The 16,082-nt window shown below is 43.0% G+C and overlaps 1 protein-coding gene across 1 annotated transcript in view; it reads right to left on the reverse strand.

Moving 5' to 3' along the window:
• The window catches only part of LOC117523726 (C-terminal-binding protein 2-like), an 80,909-nt gene extending 70,627 nt beyond the window's left edge, over positions 1-10,282 (reverse strand). The window contains 1 exon segment of the mRNA XM_034185324.1: positions 9,439-10,282. Coding sequence (XP_034041215.1) covers positions 9,439-10,267 — 829 coding nt within the window. The 5' untranslated portion in view covers positions 10,268-10,282.
• Between the last annotated feature and the right edge of the window lie 5,800 nt (positions 10,283-16,082).

A 16,082-nucleotide genomic window follows, 5' to 3' on the forward strand; every position in this document is an offset into this window, starting at 1 on the left:
TTTGCATTTTGCAGTGCAGTTGGAAGACTGAAGACAAAAAGAAGAGGAATCAGCAGTTGCCCCCCTGTACGAGGTGTATTAGAAAACTAACAGGCAGTTTTATAAAAAAAAAAATAAAACTATATGGATTTGAATCACGTGCGATTACACCAGACATGCTTGAACCCTCGTGCACATTCGTGAGTTTTTTCACGCATGTCGGTGACGTCATCCGCCTGTGGGCAGGCTTTGAGTGAGCACTGGTCCAGCCATCTCGGCTGAAATCCTTTGTCTGAGACGCTGCTGGAGACGGCGCGCGTTGCTTTATCAAAATTTTTTCAGGACCTGTGAGGGATATCCGAGTGGACACTATTCGAGAAATTCTGCTGGTTTTCGGAAGTTTATCGGCTGATGAGAGGTTGTGGAGTTTCTTTCGCTTTAAGGACAGCTCACAAAGCAGATCGGCACGGCACGGTCGGAGGTGGCGTCCGTCTGGCTGTTTCGAACTGAAAACTTCCTAATTTAAGGCTCTGTTCACCCAGGACGTCGTCAGAGAACAGAGAAGTTTCAGAAGAAGTTGGCATGAGGAGTTTATGCGGACATTCCACTGAAAGGAGATTTTGTAATGAAAGAACGTGCGGGCAAATTCGCCGAGTCGGTTCCGTGACGACGACGCAAATCCGTCTGCGCCGCGACAGGAAAAACACCTCTGTGTTGAAAACCATTTGTAAAATTCAGGCGGCTTTTGATGGCTTTCAACAAGTGAGTATCTGAGAAATTGTTTAACAGCTGGGCATGTTCCAACTTATCCGTTAAGGTTTCCAATGGAGGTGTTTTTGCTGTCGCGACCCCCCGCGGTCGGGTCCGGCCCGACATGCGAATCTGCCCACACGTTCTTTCATTACAAAATCTCCTTTAACAGTGGAATGTCCGCATAAACTCCTCATGCCGACCTCTTCTGAAACTTCTGTTCTCTGCCGACGACCTGGGTGAACAGAGCCTGAAATGTGGAAGTTTTCAGCTTGAAACAGACAGACGACGCCGCCTGACGTAACCGACAGGCGTGAAAAAACTCTCGCATGCCCACGAGGGTTCAAGCATGTCTGATGTAATCACACGTGATTCAAATCCATATGGTTTTTGAAAAAAATAATAAGGTCGGATACTTTTCTAACAGACCTCGTACTTGGTCTACTGGTTGCTAGTCCAGGCTAACCAATTTGAGAACCCTCATTTCTGTGAAATGGACGGTCATACATATTGCTCATCACCAAAGAAGCTAAAACATGAAGGAAAACAAAATCGTGATAGGGCAAGAGCATAGTGCAGTCTGCAACCTCACCACTAGATGTCACTAAAACCTACACACTGTAGCTTTAATCCTAATGTGTCGCACTCAACACTGCGGTAAGTCACAGTGTGCACGCTTACGGGCAACGAGTGCACTGACCATCGGTTTAATCAAAACAACCTTAGACTGTCAGCACAGATTAAAGTCAAATTCTAACCTTCGAAAAGTCTAAGTGCAACAACGACAATCAGTCTCATCTCTGTGGTGACTTCAAGGTTGATGGACAGCTGTCAACCCATCACTTCCCCTCCACACAGCATTCATCCCCCGCTGTAACAGGACTACATCTCTCGCTTCTTTAATCCCTCACTCAGTGCAACAACTGACTGTGTCTTTGACCTGCACCCCGTTAATACATAATCTGCCGTCTCTGCAACTGCACCACGACCCTCCCCCATCATCACGCCAGGATGGAACAGGAAACAAAATTGCGGCTAGTGTGTCACGCAGAACATAGCTGACGTGAGCCGGCAGCAGGTCAACTGTGCAGAGTGCACGGGTGCAGCACACTGTGCAGGGCGGAAGTAAAGACACACACTGTAATATAAGACCCGCACCAACATTATCTCTGGAATTGGACGCAACTCCCTTCTGGTTGCTTGAAATATCTCTGACAAAATAGCAATACGATCATCATCAAATCATTCCTGATGTGCTAAATTATATTTTGGGGTATAAAAGCCGTATCTTGCTGATAAAATAGACACAAATAAAAACCACCCTGAATGAAAGTAGGTGAAAGAATGTGATTAATACTTTCAAGATTCATGATTAACCCCTTTATTTAAAAAAAATAAATAAAAGAATCAAGTTGAACATGTTTTTCTGACAACAGACTGAAACTTTAACCAGCAGCTAATCTCCCTGCGACTGCCACCAAAACCCATGTTGCCTAGCAACGTACAATTTAAGAATATGCTTTTAGAGCAGCTTTGCAGCCGTGTCCATTAACAGATGAAATTACCAAAGCTACAAATGTCAGGCACATGCAAATGAGGCCCATTATGTGCTTGCACACACTGTGTACTAACAGTGTACAGTAGCACGAGTGGCTTCTTTTTACAGATCAACAGCAGGAATTTTTTTAGGATGTGCTCTCACGGTGCTGACAGCATAACAAAAGTGGCTCGGTTAACTTGTTTGTTGCCGTTTTTTAAAAAATCTGGCTTTGTAGAGATGTTCAGAGCTTCAAACGCCTGCACATTAGGATGATATCTGTGGATTAACTGCAAATGAAATAAAGGATCTCAAGGATTAAAAATCCCTCTCTGTCCTCTTCGCCACCTGTGCACAGAAAATGCGACACAGCGACGACTGCACTGTAACTTGACTTTATCTGCTCAGCGATGGTGCTAGTCGGATTCTGGTGGGCTGGAAGTGATAAAGAAGTCAGACGTTATCGATTAAAAGTTTTCAAATACGTCTTCATCATACGATGAGGGACAACATATAGTTTTGTAGCTTTTAGGCTCAATTTAAGCTTTAAACTCATAAGGGCATGTAAAATGAGCCAATTCAAGGCATTAAACAACAAGCAAGCAAAATCTCAAAGGGATGGAATATATCTTAATTAAACTATGGATCCTAAAACTTTAAAGCTGCAGTGTGTGAAGTTATTGTACTTGGCCCCACAAATCTTAGAAACATGGTGTCTAACCAGATCCTTACTCTGGATGGCATTACCCTGACCTCTAGTAATACTGTGAGAAATCTTGGAGTCATTTTTGATCAGGATATGTCATTCAAAGCGCATATTAAACAAATATGTAGGACTGCTTTTTTGCATTTACGCAATATCTCTAAAATTAGAAAGGTCTCAGAGTGATGCTGAAAAACTAATTCATGCATTTATTTCCTCTAGGCTGGACTATTGTAATTCATTATTATCAGGTTGTCCTAAAAGTTCCCTAAAAAGCCTTCAGTTAATTCAAAATGCTGCAGCTAGAGTACTGACGGGGACTAGAAGGAGAGAGCATATCTCACCCATATTGGCCTCTCTTCATTGGCTTCCTGTTAATTCTAGAATAGAATTTAAAATTCTTCTTCTTACTTATAAGGTTTTGAATAATCAGGTCCCATCTTATCTTAGGGACCTCGTAGTACCATATCACCCCAATAGAGCGCTTCGCTCTCAGACTGCAGGCTTACTTGTAGTTCCTAGGGTTTTTAAGAGTAGAATGGGAGGCAGAGCCTTCAGCTTTCAGGCTCCTCTCCTGTGGAACCAGCTCCCAATTCAGATCAGGGAGACAGACACCCTCTCTACTTTTAAGATTAGGCTTAAAACTTTCCTTTTTGCTAAAGCTTATAGTTAGGGCTGGATCAGGTGACCCTGAACCATCCCTTAGTTATGCTGCTATAGACGTAGACTGCTGGGGGGTTCCCATGATGCACTGTTTCTTTCTCTTTGCTCTGTATGCACCACTCTGCATTTAATCATTAGTGATCGATCTCTGCTCCCCCTCCACAGCATGTCTTTTTCCTGGTTCTCTCCCTCAGCCCCAACCAGTCCCAGCAGAAGACTGCCCCTCCCTGAGCCTGGTTCTGCTGGAGGTTTCTTCCTGTTAAAAGGGAGTTTTTCCTTCCCACTGTAGCCAAGTGCTTGCTCACAGGGGGTCGTTTTGACCGTTGGGGTTTTACATAATTATTGTATGGCCTTGCCTTACAATATAAAGCGCCTTGTGGCAACTGTTTGTTGTGATTTGGCGCTATATAAAAAAAATTGATTGATTGATTGATTGATTGATTGTAGCATGTAGGGGTGTTTATTGACATGAATAGCTTTCATAGCCATCTGTTCATTAGTGTACAATTACCTGCAACAATTTGATGTGTTTTCATATTTATAACCGAGTGGGCCCCCGAATCGAGGCCGCCATGTTGCTATGCCATGTTAATACAGTAGCCCAAAAGGGACATAATTCGAAGACTGAAGAAAAAAGAAGAAGAATCAGCTGTTGCTCCCCTATACACCGTCTGCTGGTTGCTAGTGCAAGCGAACAATTTTGAGAACCCTCATTTTTGTGAGAATCATACATACTGTTTGCGACAAAAGGCAAGGACGCACGAATCCTCATCGCCAAAGAAGTGAAAACATGAACGAAACTAGAGCACTGTGCCTGTAGAACGCAAACCTCCCCCAACACTAGTTTCCAATCCCACAAATTTTTACCTCGGAAAAACTTTTCAAGGTCAAAGTCCTGTTAAAAGTGACTTTTCAGAAGCTAAAATATAATTCAAAATATGGATCAAACGGGCTTTTCAATGTTAAAATCAAATATCCACTAAATCAGCAATACAGATCAGCGGTGGAGGTGGGATTACACCAAGGATCAGCTCTGAGTCCTTTCTTGTTTGCAGTGGTGATGGACAGGTTGACGGATGAGATCAGACAGGAGTCCCCATGGACTATGATGTTTGCAGATGACATTGTGATCTGTAGTGAGAGTAGAGAGCAAGTTGAGTCTAGTCTGGAGAGGTGGAGATATGCTTTGGAGAGAAGGGGAATGAAAGTCAGTAGAAGAAAGACTGAGTACATGTGTGTGAATGGGAGGGAGCCCAGTGGAATAGTGCAGTTACAAGGAGTAGAAGTGGTGAAAGTAGATGAGTTTAAATATTTGGGGTCAACTGTTCAAAGTAATGGAGAGTGTGGTAGAGAGGTGAAGAAGAGAGTGCAGGCAGGGTGGAGTGGGTGGAGAAAGGTGGCAGGAGTGATTTGTGACCGAAGAATATCAGCAAGCATGAAGGGGAAAGTTTACAAGACAGTAGTGAGACCAGCTATGTTGTACGACTTAGAGACGGTGGCGCTAACAAAAAGACAGGAGGCAGAGCTGGAGGTGGCAGAGCTGAAGATGTTGAGATTCTCTTTGGGAGTGACGAGAATGGACAAGATTAGGAATGAACATACCAGAGGGACAGCTCAGGTGGGACGGTTTGGAGACAAACCCAGAGAGGCGAGATTGAGATGGTTTGGACATGTGCAGAGGAGGGACCCAGGGTATATAGGGAAAAGGATGCTGAGGATGGAGCTACCAGGCAGGAGAAGAGGGAGGCCAAAGAGGAGGTTTATGGATGTGCTGAGAGAGGACATGCAGGTGGTTGGTGACAGAGGAAAATACAGAGGACAGGGTGAGATGGAAATGATTGATCTGCTGTGGTGACCCCTAACGGGAACAGCCGAAAGACAAAGAAGAAGAAGAAGGAGATAAGCGGTGGATCAGATTTAGTCTGTTCATTGAGAGTGCCAGTTTGCACCTCAGTGTCACAAATGAGAATGTTTGAGGCACTTCTGATTGAGATATAATGCAAATTGTACACCAAATGGGCTTTTCAATATTAAATTCAAATGTCCACAAAATCCACAATCCGGATCAGACCTGGATCACACTTTGTCAGGTGATAGTGAGTGTCAGTCTGCACCTCACTTTCAAATATGGGAGTGATTGGGGCACATTTGCATAAGATATAATGTAAAATATACATTAAACGGTGTTTTCAATATTAAATTTAAGTGTCCACAAAATCTGTAATCTGGATCATGTCTGGATCAAACCTTGTCAGTCGATAAAGAATATCATCCTACGTAATGCTTCAAATATGTAAAAATTTGATCTTTTTAGACAGTTATGATTTTTTTGAAAATTTGCACAATTAAAGATAGGGATTTTTCCAATTTTCCAAGTTTTTTCCTGACTTTTCTCTTTGGTGTATGACCTTAAAAACTTAATCAGTTCTTGCCTATCAGGATATGAATCTTCAGTAAAAATTTCATAATGATATATAAAAAATTGTGGCTTCCATGCTGTTCACAAACAAACAAACAAACAGGGGTGTGAACATAACCTCCTCCAACTTCATTGGTGGAGATAAAAAAATCTTGACCACGGACAGCGTACTGCAATCTGTAACCTCACCACTAGATGACAACTAATTCCTACATACTGTAGCTTTAAATCATTTCCATCAAACATAAAGCAAACGTGTTTCTGAATTTTCTTTAAATTTCACTGCAGTCAGTTCAAATGTGAAGTCTGATCCTTTGGACAAATTACAAAAGACTAATATTCCATACAGGTCAACGGTGCACTCTGGCACCAGCAGGGCCGGCAAAAAGCAACATCGTCTTGACTCACAGTAAAGCCTTTCCTGGCTACTCTGATTCACCCTCATTATCATAATGCTATAACACATCTGTGTTTACAACGGCAGGGACTTTTGAGTCCTGCAGGGGGATGGTGCAGAGCAGAGCCGAGCAGAAATGGACTTCATAGCAAACAAATACACTTGCAACACAGCTAAAGCCACGCAGTACTAATGCTTGCAATCACCATTACGCAGGTCTCTGAATTATGTATTTGTAGCAGAATAAACGATTTTATCAAGTGGACCGTGATGTTGCTGCAGCTCAAAAATAATTATCCAGGGCAAATCATACGCGTATAGTCAGTAACAGCTAAAGGAGAAAGGAACTCATGTAATCAACATGCAGTCACATTCACACTGGTTTTAACACTGCTGGGCTCAACACAGTCTGACTCATGTACGAGCACAGCTGCTGACAGAGTGCAACATGAGAGCAGAACACTGTTAAAATTTAAAAGGTATCAGAAATGATGCCGGCAGCTGGTGGTGCTCCCAAATCCTCTATCTCACGTCGTCAAGGCCACTGAAATGAGGAAGAAATCGAGGCACGGTGCAGGAAATTATGACAAATCTCTTACACACAGATACCCAGGCAAGAAGGTGAGAATATTAGTACTTTCAGGATAATGGCAAATGCAAAAAAAAAAAAAAAAAAAAAGGGGGGGGGGGGGGGGGCAAGCGATGGATTTGCAAAATGTGTAATGAAAAGTGATTTTTTAAAAAGGCACTAAATTCTAATCATGTCAGCATTTTTGATGAAGAGACAAGAAGCAATATTAATGATATAATGTGCTTCAATGGCCAAGATAAGAAGAAACAGATATGACTCATCAATAATGAAAAACAATAAAGAAAAGAAAATATATGGCCCTATTAATATTCAGACTGTTGAGCTTTTCTAAGGCAAAGCACCAGACAACACGGCTTCAGTCACATTCATCTAAATCTACCTCAGTGACTGATAGTTGTGCAAAACACACCATCACACTCTAATTACTTGCCATAAACAGCATTTAGATACCAACAATTCATCACAGTGGAAGAAATAAGTCCTACAAAGGCCTTGAGGCCCATTGGTGCATTTGGTTTATACCCAGATTCCAAAGCATGATGTAAGCCTACTACTCCCACTGAATGGGACCTGAGTGCAACGCCGGTTACTTCCCCAGCCAGGACTGGTACACATTTACAACTGGACTGGATACCTCAATGATATGAAGTGGTCCAAGGACACAGGTAGGTATTGTACAGGTAGCTCAAGTCTTTATCCCACTGAACTACCTGCTCTAGATTCATCACAGTAGATGGGTAAAAAGAGATTTTTACTACTTTTTAATGCAATTACTTTAACCTCAAATCCTTGTTGAATTCCATATATGCACCTAGAGGTTTGCTCTACAGCAAATATATTAATTGATTGTCTTCAAGATATATTGCTGCTAAACCAAATAAGTTCTTCAGCTTCTCACTAGGTATTGCCTACCTGATTAATTGAGAACCTTCATCGACAGCCCTACAGTGCATATGCAGTGCTGACACAAGGCGGAACTTGACGTGCATAAACTATATATTTTTTTTTTATCTGTTGTGAACATGAAGGTCAGCAAATGAAAAGCAACTGCAAATCTCATCAACAAGTGAGGCAATCAGAAACTAATAAAGACAAAGAAAAATAAAACTAAAGATAAATTTACTTGTATCTGGTGAAACCATAGTGGACACGATGACCGGTGGGCCTGTACGTCGGCTTAACTTCTGGTTAACAACTAAGGCACCTTGACCTTGAATAGAAGCTCCAACAGACACAAGAGAATTGTCTGCAGGTCCAACACCTTTGCGCACCAGTTGAGGACTATGGTGGGGACTGTGCATAGGTGACAACTGCAGTACGTTCCTGTCCCGCTTCATCAGCTCCATGGGCACTGTGTAATTGGTAGAGTATGCTTTTGGTACCTGTTGTGCTGACTGAGGCAAAACTGGCATGGAAATGGGCATCTGCTGCGGCATACCTGGCACAGGGTGAATAGAGCCGGGCATGGTGGGCATTGACCCAGTCATCTGATGTGGCATTATCTGCATACTCTGCATGGGCATCCCTTGCAACGTTAACCCAGAGGAGTAAGCAGACATGGGTCGTGACTGAACGGGCATCACTGCTCCAGCATAGGTCCCTGCAGAACAAGGTGCCTGACCTGGGTATCCTGAAGAAGCTTCCAAGAGGTGGTGAGATGGTGCACTGCTGGGCCTCCTACCAATCACTTCTCCCATTCTTGGGGAAACAGCTTGCATTGACCCTGGGAGCAGTGGAGGCATCAACTGTGGGTCCACTGTCAATCCTTGTGAAGAGAGTGATGGATGGTGGTGCTGCTGCTTCTGGTAGAGGTCTGAGCGGTGGCTGAAGCTGTTTGAGCGGCCTCGCAGGGGTGTTTGTGCTTGGGAAGGAGCTGGTGGAGCCTCAAGAGGCCGCTTGAAGTTGACAACCAAGTGAGACAGTACACGAGCCTGGCCGAGGTTAGTGGCTACGGTGCGAACATCATTTTCCTCCATGACGGCCAGCATACTGATGGAGTCAAACCCCTGTTGGATAAGTGAGGAAATGGTGCTCTCTGAGAGGCCCTCATTTCGGAGGAGTGCCAAGTATTCTGGGTCAGCTATCTTCTTGGGGTCCAGAGGAACGGACACCTGTGACACAGTAGGGGGAGCAGGATTAAGCGATGTAACTTGGGAAGGCATGGCTGGACCTGGCTGCACAGGGGCAAGAGCAGTGGGGGCAACTGCTGAAGTCTGCAACTGGGCAGGTGGAGGAAGCAGAGGTGCCACAGAAAGGTTAGGATCTGAAATGGGCAAAGTAGGAGGATGTGGCAGGGACTGCTGTTGTAGCTGTTCCTGCTGAAGATGTTGTTGGTGTAATTGCTGCTGCTGTTGTTGTATGGTGTAAGGTGTAGCAGTCTCTTGCCTCATAATCATACCCTGACTGGCAGGATCAACTACTAAACAGGTTGCCGCTTGCTGCTGTGGATCCAGTGGGCGGCCATTAACATCAGTGTAGACTGACTGACCACTGAGAGGTGGAGGCTCACTGGCATACAGAGGAGATGCGTGGTCCATGCCATATTGTGCTGGAGTCTGCACTCTGGAAGGAATGCGTTGATGGCCATCTGGCATCATCTTGGCAGTAGGAATAGCACCAGGCTCCCTATAAACCCGGTTCAACTCATGAGCAGTAGGAGGAGGGGGAGGAGGAGGAAGCGGTGACAAAGGAGCTTGAGGTCCTGCTCTCACGCTGTGGCCTTGATCCCATGCAGAACAAGCCCCAGGGGTCATCCCAAAATGAGAGCCTGACGTAAGAAGTGGATGTGGATGAGGTGGAGGAAGTTGCTGCTCTGGTCGGTAAAACCCATCTGGTGGACGAGGCGTCGTGGCCGGGTCATGGGAATAATAATCCTGATGTGGAACAGATCCTCGATGAGCCATGGACACTCGGTCGTAGTGGTTTAGATCTGGTACAGATCCCTTCCTCATCCCTCGTGGGTCGTGTCTCTCAGTGCAAACCTGTCCGTAGAACGTATCTTGGTAGGAATATGGATCGTGTTTCAAATCCAGTTCAGGAGGACGCACCTCTGATGGAGTGTCGTACCACCCTCTTCCCTCTCCGTAAGACAGAGAGTTCCGCCGGCCTGCTACTCTTGTGTGTTGATCGTATCCACCATCAGCCCTGTCCCACTGACCCTCATTCCCTCCCAACGTGTTCCAGCTGTGGGAGCGACCAAGATTCAACTGTTTGTTCGCCACAAGCATTGGCAGAAAAAAAGAAAAATAAGACCGTGTTAACGACAGGAAAAAAATGTGGCAAAACAGCAGAGCTTCTCAATCGTCTTTCAAGTCTTCATTCAGAACAGCCTCAAAAATAGAAAGAAGAGGAGGAAGAATAGAAGTTGAAGCACAGTCTTCTGTCGTTTCACCCGATATCACGTTGTAATATTGTAAGTCAGAGCTATCAGATGACGTCCCATTGGCCGCTGGGCCTTGAATAATTAATCTGCGGTTATGCTGGCTCCACACCACACACAGGCACGTCACATCAAACCACACACACAGTACAGGGAGTTGAGCGATGGAAAACACTCCAACAGGATGTATATGGCAGAGATGGCCACAAAGTGTTTAGTCTTAAAAAATGGAACAGAAGGAAAAGAGGGGATAGGTTGGGATAGAGGTTGGGATGGGCAGGGGCTTGTACTAATCCAATCGGATTTGTCTCTCCCTTCTCTGGGGCATTTTACTCGCTCTGCCAACTGCTATAAGGGATTACATCTAAATCATGCCTGTTTAATTCCACTTCCCACTTCTCCACTGTGCCATCAGATGAACCAGATTCAAGCAATAATGATGATGTGATGATCGTGATTAAGAGCCCGCCCCCAACCCACCGACACTCCCTCACTCCTTCCTGAAAAGTCACTTACCTGAGGGTGATGATGACGTGGTATCCTCAACACGTTTCAATGTTGAGTTTCCCGCATTATCAACGCAGGGAGGGGAGCCAGGCAACGCAAACGGCTTCACTGAATACAAATGAAATAAGGTTCTCTCTGCTAAGCCCCGTGTGCTGTCAGTAAACATCAAATCCACTCTGACTGGACACTAATCCTCCAGGACCTGTGCTAGTGGCAGAGCCACCGAATGACTGCTGCCCAACTCTGAAACGTCCTTAATGCCGCTGTCCTCTCACCTTAACAAACTCACTGAATCAAGATCTGACATTAACCAAAACACATCAAGAAATGTAAAGCATGCATGGAGATTGCAGGAGGCAACATGTGCCATCTTCTGCCATGTCTCTTCATGCCCATATAAAGTGTATATGCAAGGATAGACGCGAGGGCAATATAAACTCTTTGGTGTCCTTAAAATGTCGCATGTTGCCCTGAAGCTCCTCTTCACAACTCCACTTAGAAAGGCTCTAATCTGGATTTGTCACTTGGAAGAGAACAACCAACCATTGGGGGGGTCCTTTCCATAACAGTAGTAATCTCTAACCACCTCTGTGTTGTTAAAACACGATGCCAGTTAAGTAATACCACAATAGGTGCTCATTCTATTTCACTCAAATGTTTAGAGTATATCACAGGAAAATCGGGCCTTTATTTATTTAACAAGGACTGAATACAAGCTTTATCTAAATGAACGTGAAGGTGTTTGTATACGACCTGTATACGTCATGTCACCGTGGCTGAAACCAGATCCCTTCACCAGAGGATCCTTAGTTACTAATGCATGAAAACAGATGTACGGTGAGGAATAGTCCTTTTGCATCCAAGTCTAATTTGAAACCAAGCACGGTACCAGACAGTAAAAAGTTGTGATGACAACATTAAACATGTTGAAAACAGTTTCTACATGTTTTAGAGGATATGGTGAAGGCACGTTAGTAGCTAGCATTACTATCTTGCTTAGTAACAGTTAATTACAGTCAAAAGAGATTTTAGAGTGAGTGGTTGCAATTAAAGTGAAAAATCTGGTAGTAATGGCCTCAAACCAGTGATACATATTTGTAAACTGGCAGAGATGAGCAAAAGGACTTGAGGGAAGTACACCTACAAAACAGACAGATAAACATGACCTTACACCCCAGTGATTGATCTTTGGCAAATGTGGCCTCCCGTGGCCAATTCCAGAACCCACCTCCAAATGTGTGCCAAGTGTGGTGCAAAAAACTCAAATTTCACTCAATGACTTTGACCCCAATGATCGACCTTGGGCAAATTTGACCTTTCCTGTTTAATGTCAGGACCCACTTACATGCAAATCAGAGTAAAATTTACCTTAATTTCCAGACTATAGAGTGCACCTGAATATAAGCCACATCCACTAATTTTAAAAAGAAAAAAAAAATTGGACATAAATTGTTGTACCACGTTGTACCATGAAATATTTATACAGAAAGATTTTTTAACTTTTAATTAAATATGTACCGTAAATGCTTTTTTTTCTTAAAGGTGTTACACGACCAACATGGCATCCAGTGCACGCATGGTGGTGCGTGGTGTCTCTGCTCCACAGAGAGAACTGAGTTAACTTTAACTTTTTTTTCTTTGTGGATCATGAGATAATTTCATTGCTTGCATCCAGGATCACCTGGTGTCTGTGGTAAATGAGACGTTCATGAGGCGCTGTGACTTTTTCAACTTGTAGCGCAAAGACAGAGAACTGGTGGGGTGGGGGGGGGAGAGACGTTTCCACTGACTGATCTGATGGAGCAAACTGTCAATCACGACAACGAATTAAAGTATCTTCAAACGTCGTTTTCCAAAATCAAGAGGCTTTATGTGGATAATTTTCTTCAGGACGTGATTATGAATCCACTAAAATGAATAGGTAAGACTTTATATTTACTTTGTGTGTGAATTTACACCACATGAGGGCCGCAGCTTTCAGCCAATCAATGCACAGCATCAATTGACGTATTTCGACTTATGAGAAAGCCTGTAAAAATCCATAAATTTGCCACATCAATGTTTAAGCCGCAGTGTTCAAAGTGTGTGAAAAAAGTAGCATCTTATAATCTGGAAATTCCGATATATATTTTGACCTCCCTGATGACTGACGTTTGGCAAATTTGACCTTGCCTGCTTAATTTCAGGACCCACCTACACGTGTGCCACGTTTGGTACAATTCAGAGTAAAAACCATATATTTTGACCTTTGACCCCAATGGGCTGACCTTTGGCAAATTGCCTTCACCTGGATAGTTCCAGAACCCACCTCTGTGTGTGCCATGTTTGTTGCAAACTGGAGTAAAATTTTGACCATTTCAATGAATGACCTTGACCCCAATCATTAGTGAAGATCAGAGTGAAAAACATAAATTTTGACCTTTGACCCCAATGACTGACTTTTAGTAAATTTGACCTTGCCTGGGTAATTTGAGGACTCACCTACATATGTGTGCTCACCCCATTGACTTTGACCCCAATGATTAAACTTGGGTGAATTTGATCTTGCCTGGACAATTCCAGAACCCACCTACATACGTGTGCCTTGTTTGGTTGACACTGGAGTGAAAATTGCAATTATGAGGTCAACTTTCACCCACATGCCAACCCTGGTGGAAATTGTCCAGACAACTAGGGAAGAGCAGGGGAAGACAGAATTTGCTGAAAGTATCATATGATATGGTTACAAAGACACCCTTTAATTGCATTTAATGATCAAATCACAGCTGATAGCTTGGGTATAATATAATATGGTGTTTGAATAAATTTGGAGTGTGGGTGGATAAAATTTGCATCAATAATGACACTGAATAAACTGCGAACACGTATCATTCCATGTTTGAAGGCTTCCCTTTTTTGTATGAATGAGTCCAATGTCAGTTCTTGTCGATGACAAATTTCTAGGCTCCCCCCCACACCCCCCACCCCCACCCCAAACACACACACACACACACACACACACACACACACACACACACACACACACACACACACACACACACACACACACACACACACACACACTGTATACTTTTGTGCTTTCCAAATGTCCTTTTGTTTCATTACTTTTTCTTTCCAGGTTCTCTAAAGCCTGGTTCTCTGCGTAGCAGCTGACAGATCCCCGTGAAGACCAATTCAGATCCAGAGACAGGAGCAGAGGTGTGTACTCGGGTTTGAACATCTAATCCTGACAAAAAAAGGAAAGCAGAAAGCTCGGTTTGTCTGAAACTAAAGACTGTTTGCTTTCCAAATTATAATATTCTTCAGTTGCCAGACTATGCACACAATTCGAGATTCACTGTAACTGAGGGATTTAAGAATTAGGCCAGGGATTTCAGAACAAATATAATACTGCCACAGCAGAAGCTCATGAAGACCTTGCACTGACAAATTGAAATAGGACTAAAACATAAAGAAACAAGCCAAATTAATCACATACAACAATGCCTTAATGTAGTTGAAGATTGTTTTAACAGCCAATGGGCTTCTCCTTCATGCAACTGTTCATAATAACAGAATTATTCAGCTATATAGAAAGATGAGTATGTTTGTGCTAAATAGATGGATTCAGACTTGTGCATAATTTAAGACAAATTCTGTAGAACCATTCAGCAGTCCTGATTACTGGCTCGAAGGAAGGGGTCACAATCAAAGATCAAGATCAAAGGCTGGATCCAGCCTTGATCAGGATCAATAATCAAAGGCATTATCAAGATCTGGATCCATAAACATCTAATCAGCTCCCTTTTGTCCCAAGGTCTATTTCACAAGCAAATTTAATTGTAATTGTTAATGGCATTGTGGGATATTCCATTAACTAACTAACTCATTACTTGAGTTATAGATCAAAGGCATAATCAAAATCACCTAAATACAAGACCACCGATCCAACGCACAATCAGGGTAAATGGAATCAGGATAGAAGCTCAAAGCACATCAAAGGTAAGAGCAGGATCTGCCCCTTGGTGCTAGGTGTTAGAATCAAAGAGCAAATACAAGATTAGGATGAAAGGAATCTGGATCAGATTGAAGCTCAAGGAACACAATTTAATCAACTCTCTCAATTCTTGACCTAAGGCCTACTAGACCACCAAATTTTACTGAAATCAGTTTGTATCCTTTAGAGATGTGCTGTTCACTGACCCAACTACATAACAGCGTGACAAGCAGCGAGCGAGAGAGAGAGAGAGAGAGAGAGAGAGAGAGAGAGAGAGAGAGAAAGACACCTCCCCTAAGGCCCAACAGGCTCTTGAACCTTCTTAACCCAAACCCATATTCCAAATAGTCAACCATATCAAAGTCTTTTTTTTAGCTCAATGTTTATAGTAAAATACACAGTGAGAGCCTCGGTGGACATGAATCAAATGGGGTGCCATGGACAGCAGTTGACAACACTGGTTCTCAGACCAGTCTTCTTCAAGAACCAGAGGCCTACAGAGTTTCCATTCAAATCTGTACCAGGAGCTCATCGACTAACTACCTAACTAACTGACTAACTAACCCTGCAGTATATGATATTTTTGATGAAAGAAAGACACATGAAGGACATTTTTTTCAGAATGTTTCAGCCCACCGTGTCATGCCTCAACAAGATTAACCCTTATCACATGGGTTTGGATCCAGCTGAGAAGATGGAAGGATCTGCATTTTTGATTTCTATGTTTTACAGCATGTGTACTTCAATGAAATATATTTTGGTGCCAAATCACAACAAAAGTAGCCACAAGGCACCATACATGAGCACCGTACCCACCTCATGAGCAAGCACATTAGCAACAGTGGTGAGTGAAAACTCCCTCAGACATTTTTTTGACTAGAGGAAGAAACCTCAAGAAGACCATACTGAGTGGAGGATCCATCTGCTTAGACAGTAGGGCTACAACTAATAATTTTTTTTTAATCAATTACTGTATTGATTCTTTTTCAATTAATGAATTATATCAAACTTTTTAATGACTCATTTTTTTAATGAGTTTCTTTCTGACTTTGGTTAATTTACTTGAAAATCAGAACCATGAATTCTACCAATAACTTCAAAACTTGTTTTCACATATTTTGGCATAAAATGTACTTATTTTAATTCTTTTTTTTTTATAAAGGATAAAGTGCCAAACAAT

Source organism: Thalassophryne amazonica, chromosome 13 (genome assembly GCF_902500255.1).
Source record: "Thalassophryne amazonica chromosome 13, fThaAma1.1, whole genome shotgun sequence".
NCBI classification, from domain to species: domain Eukaryota; kingdom Metazoa; phylum Chordata; class Actinopteri; order Batrachoidiformes; family Batrachoididae; genus Thalassophryne; species Thalassophryne amazonica.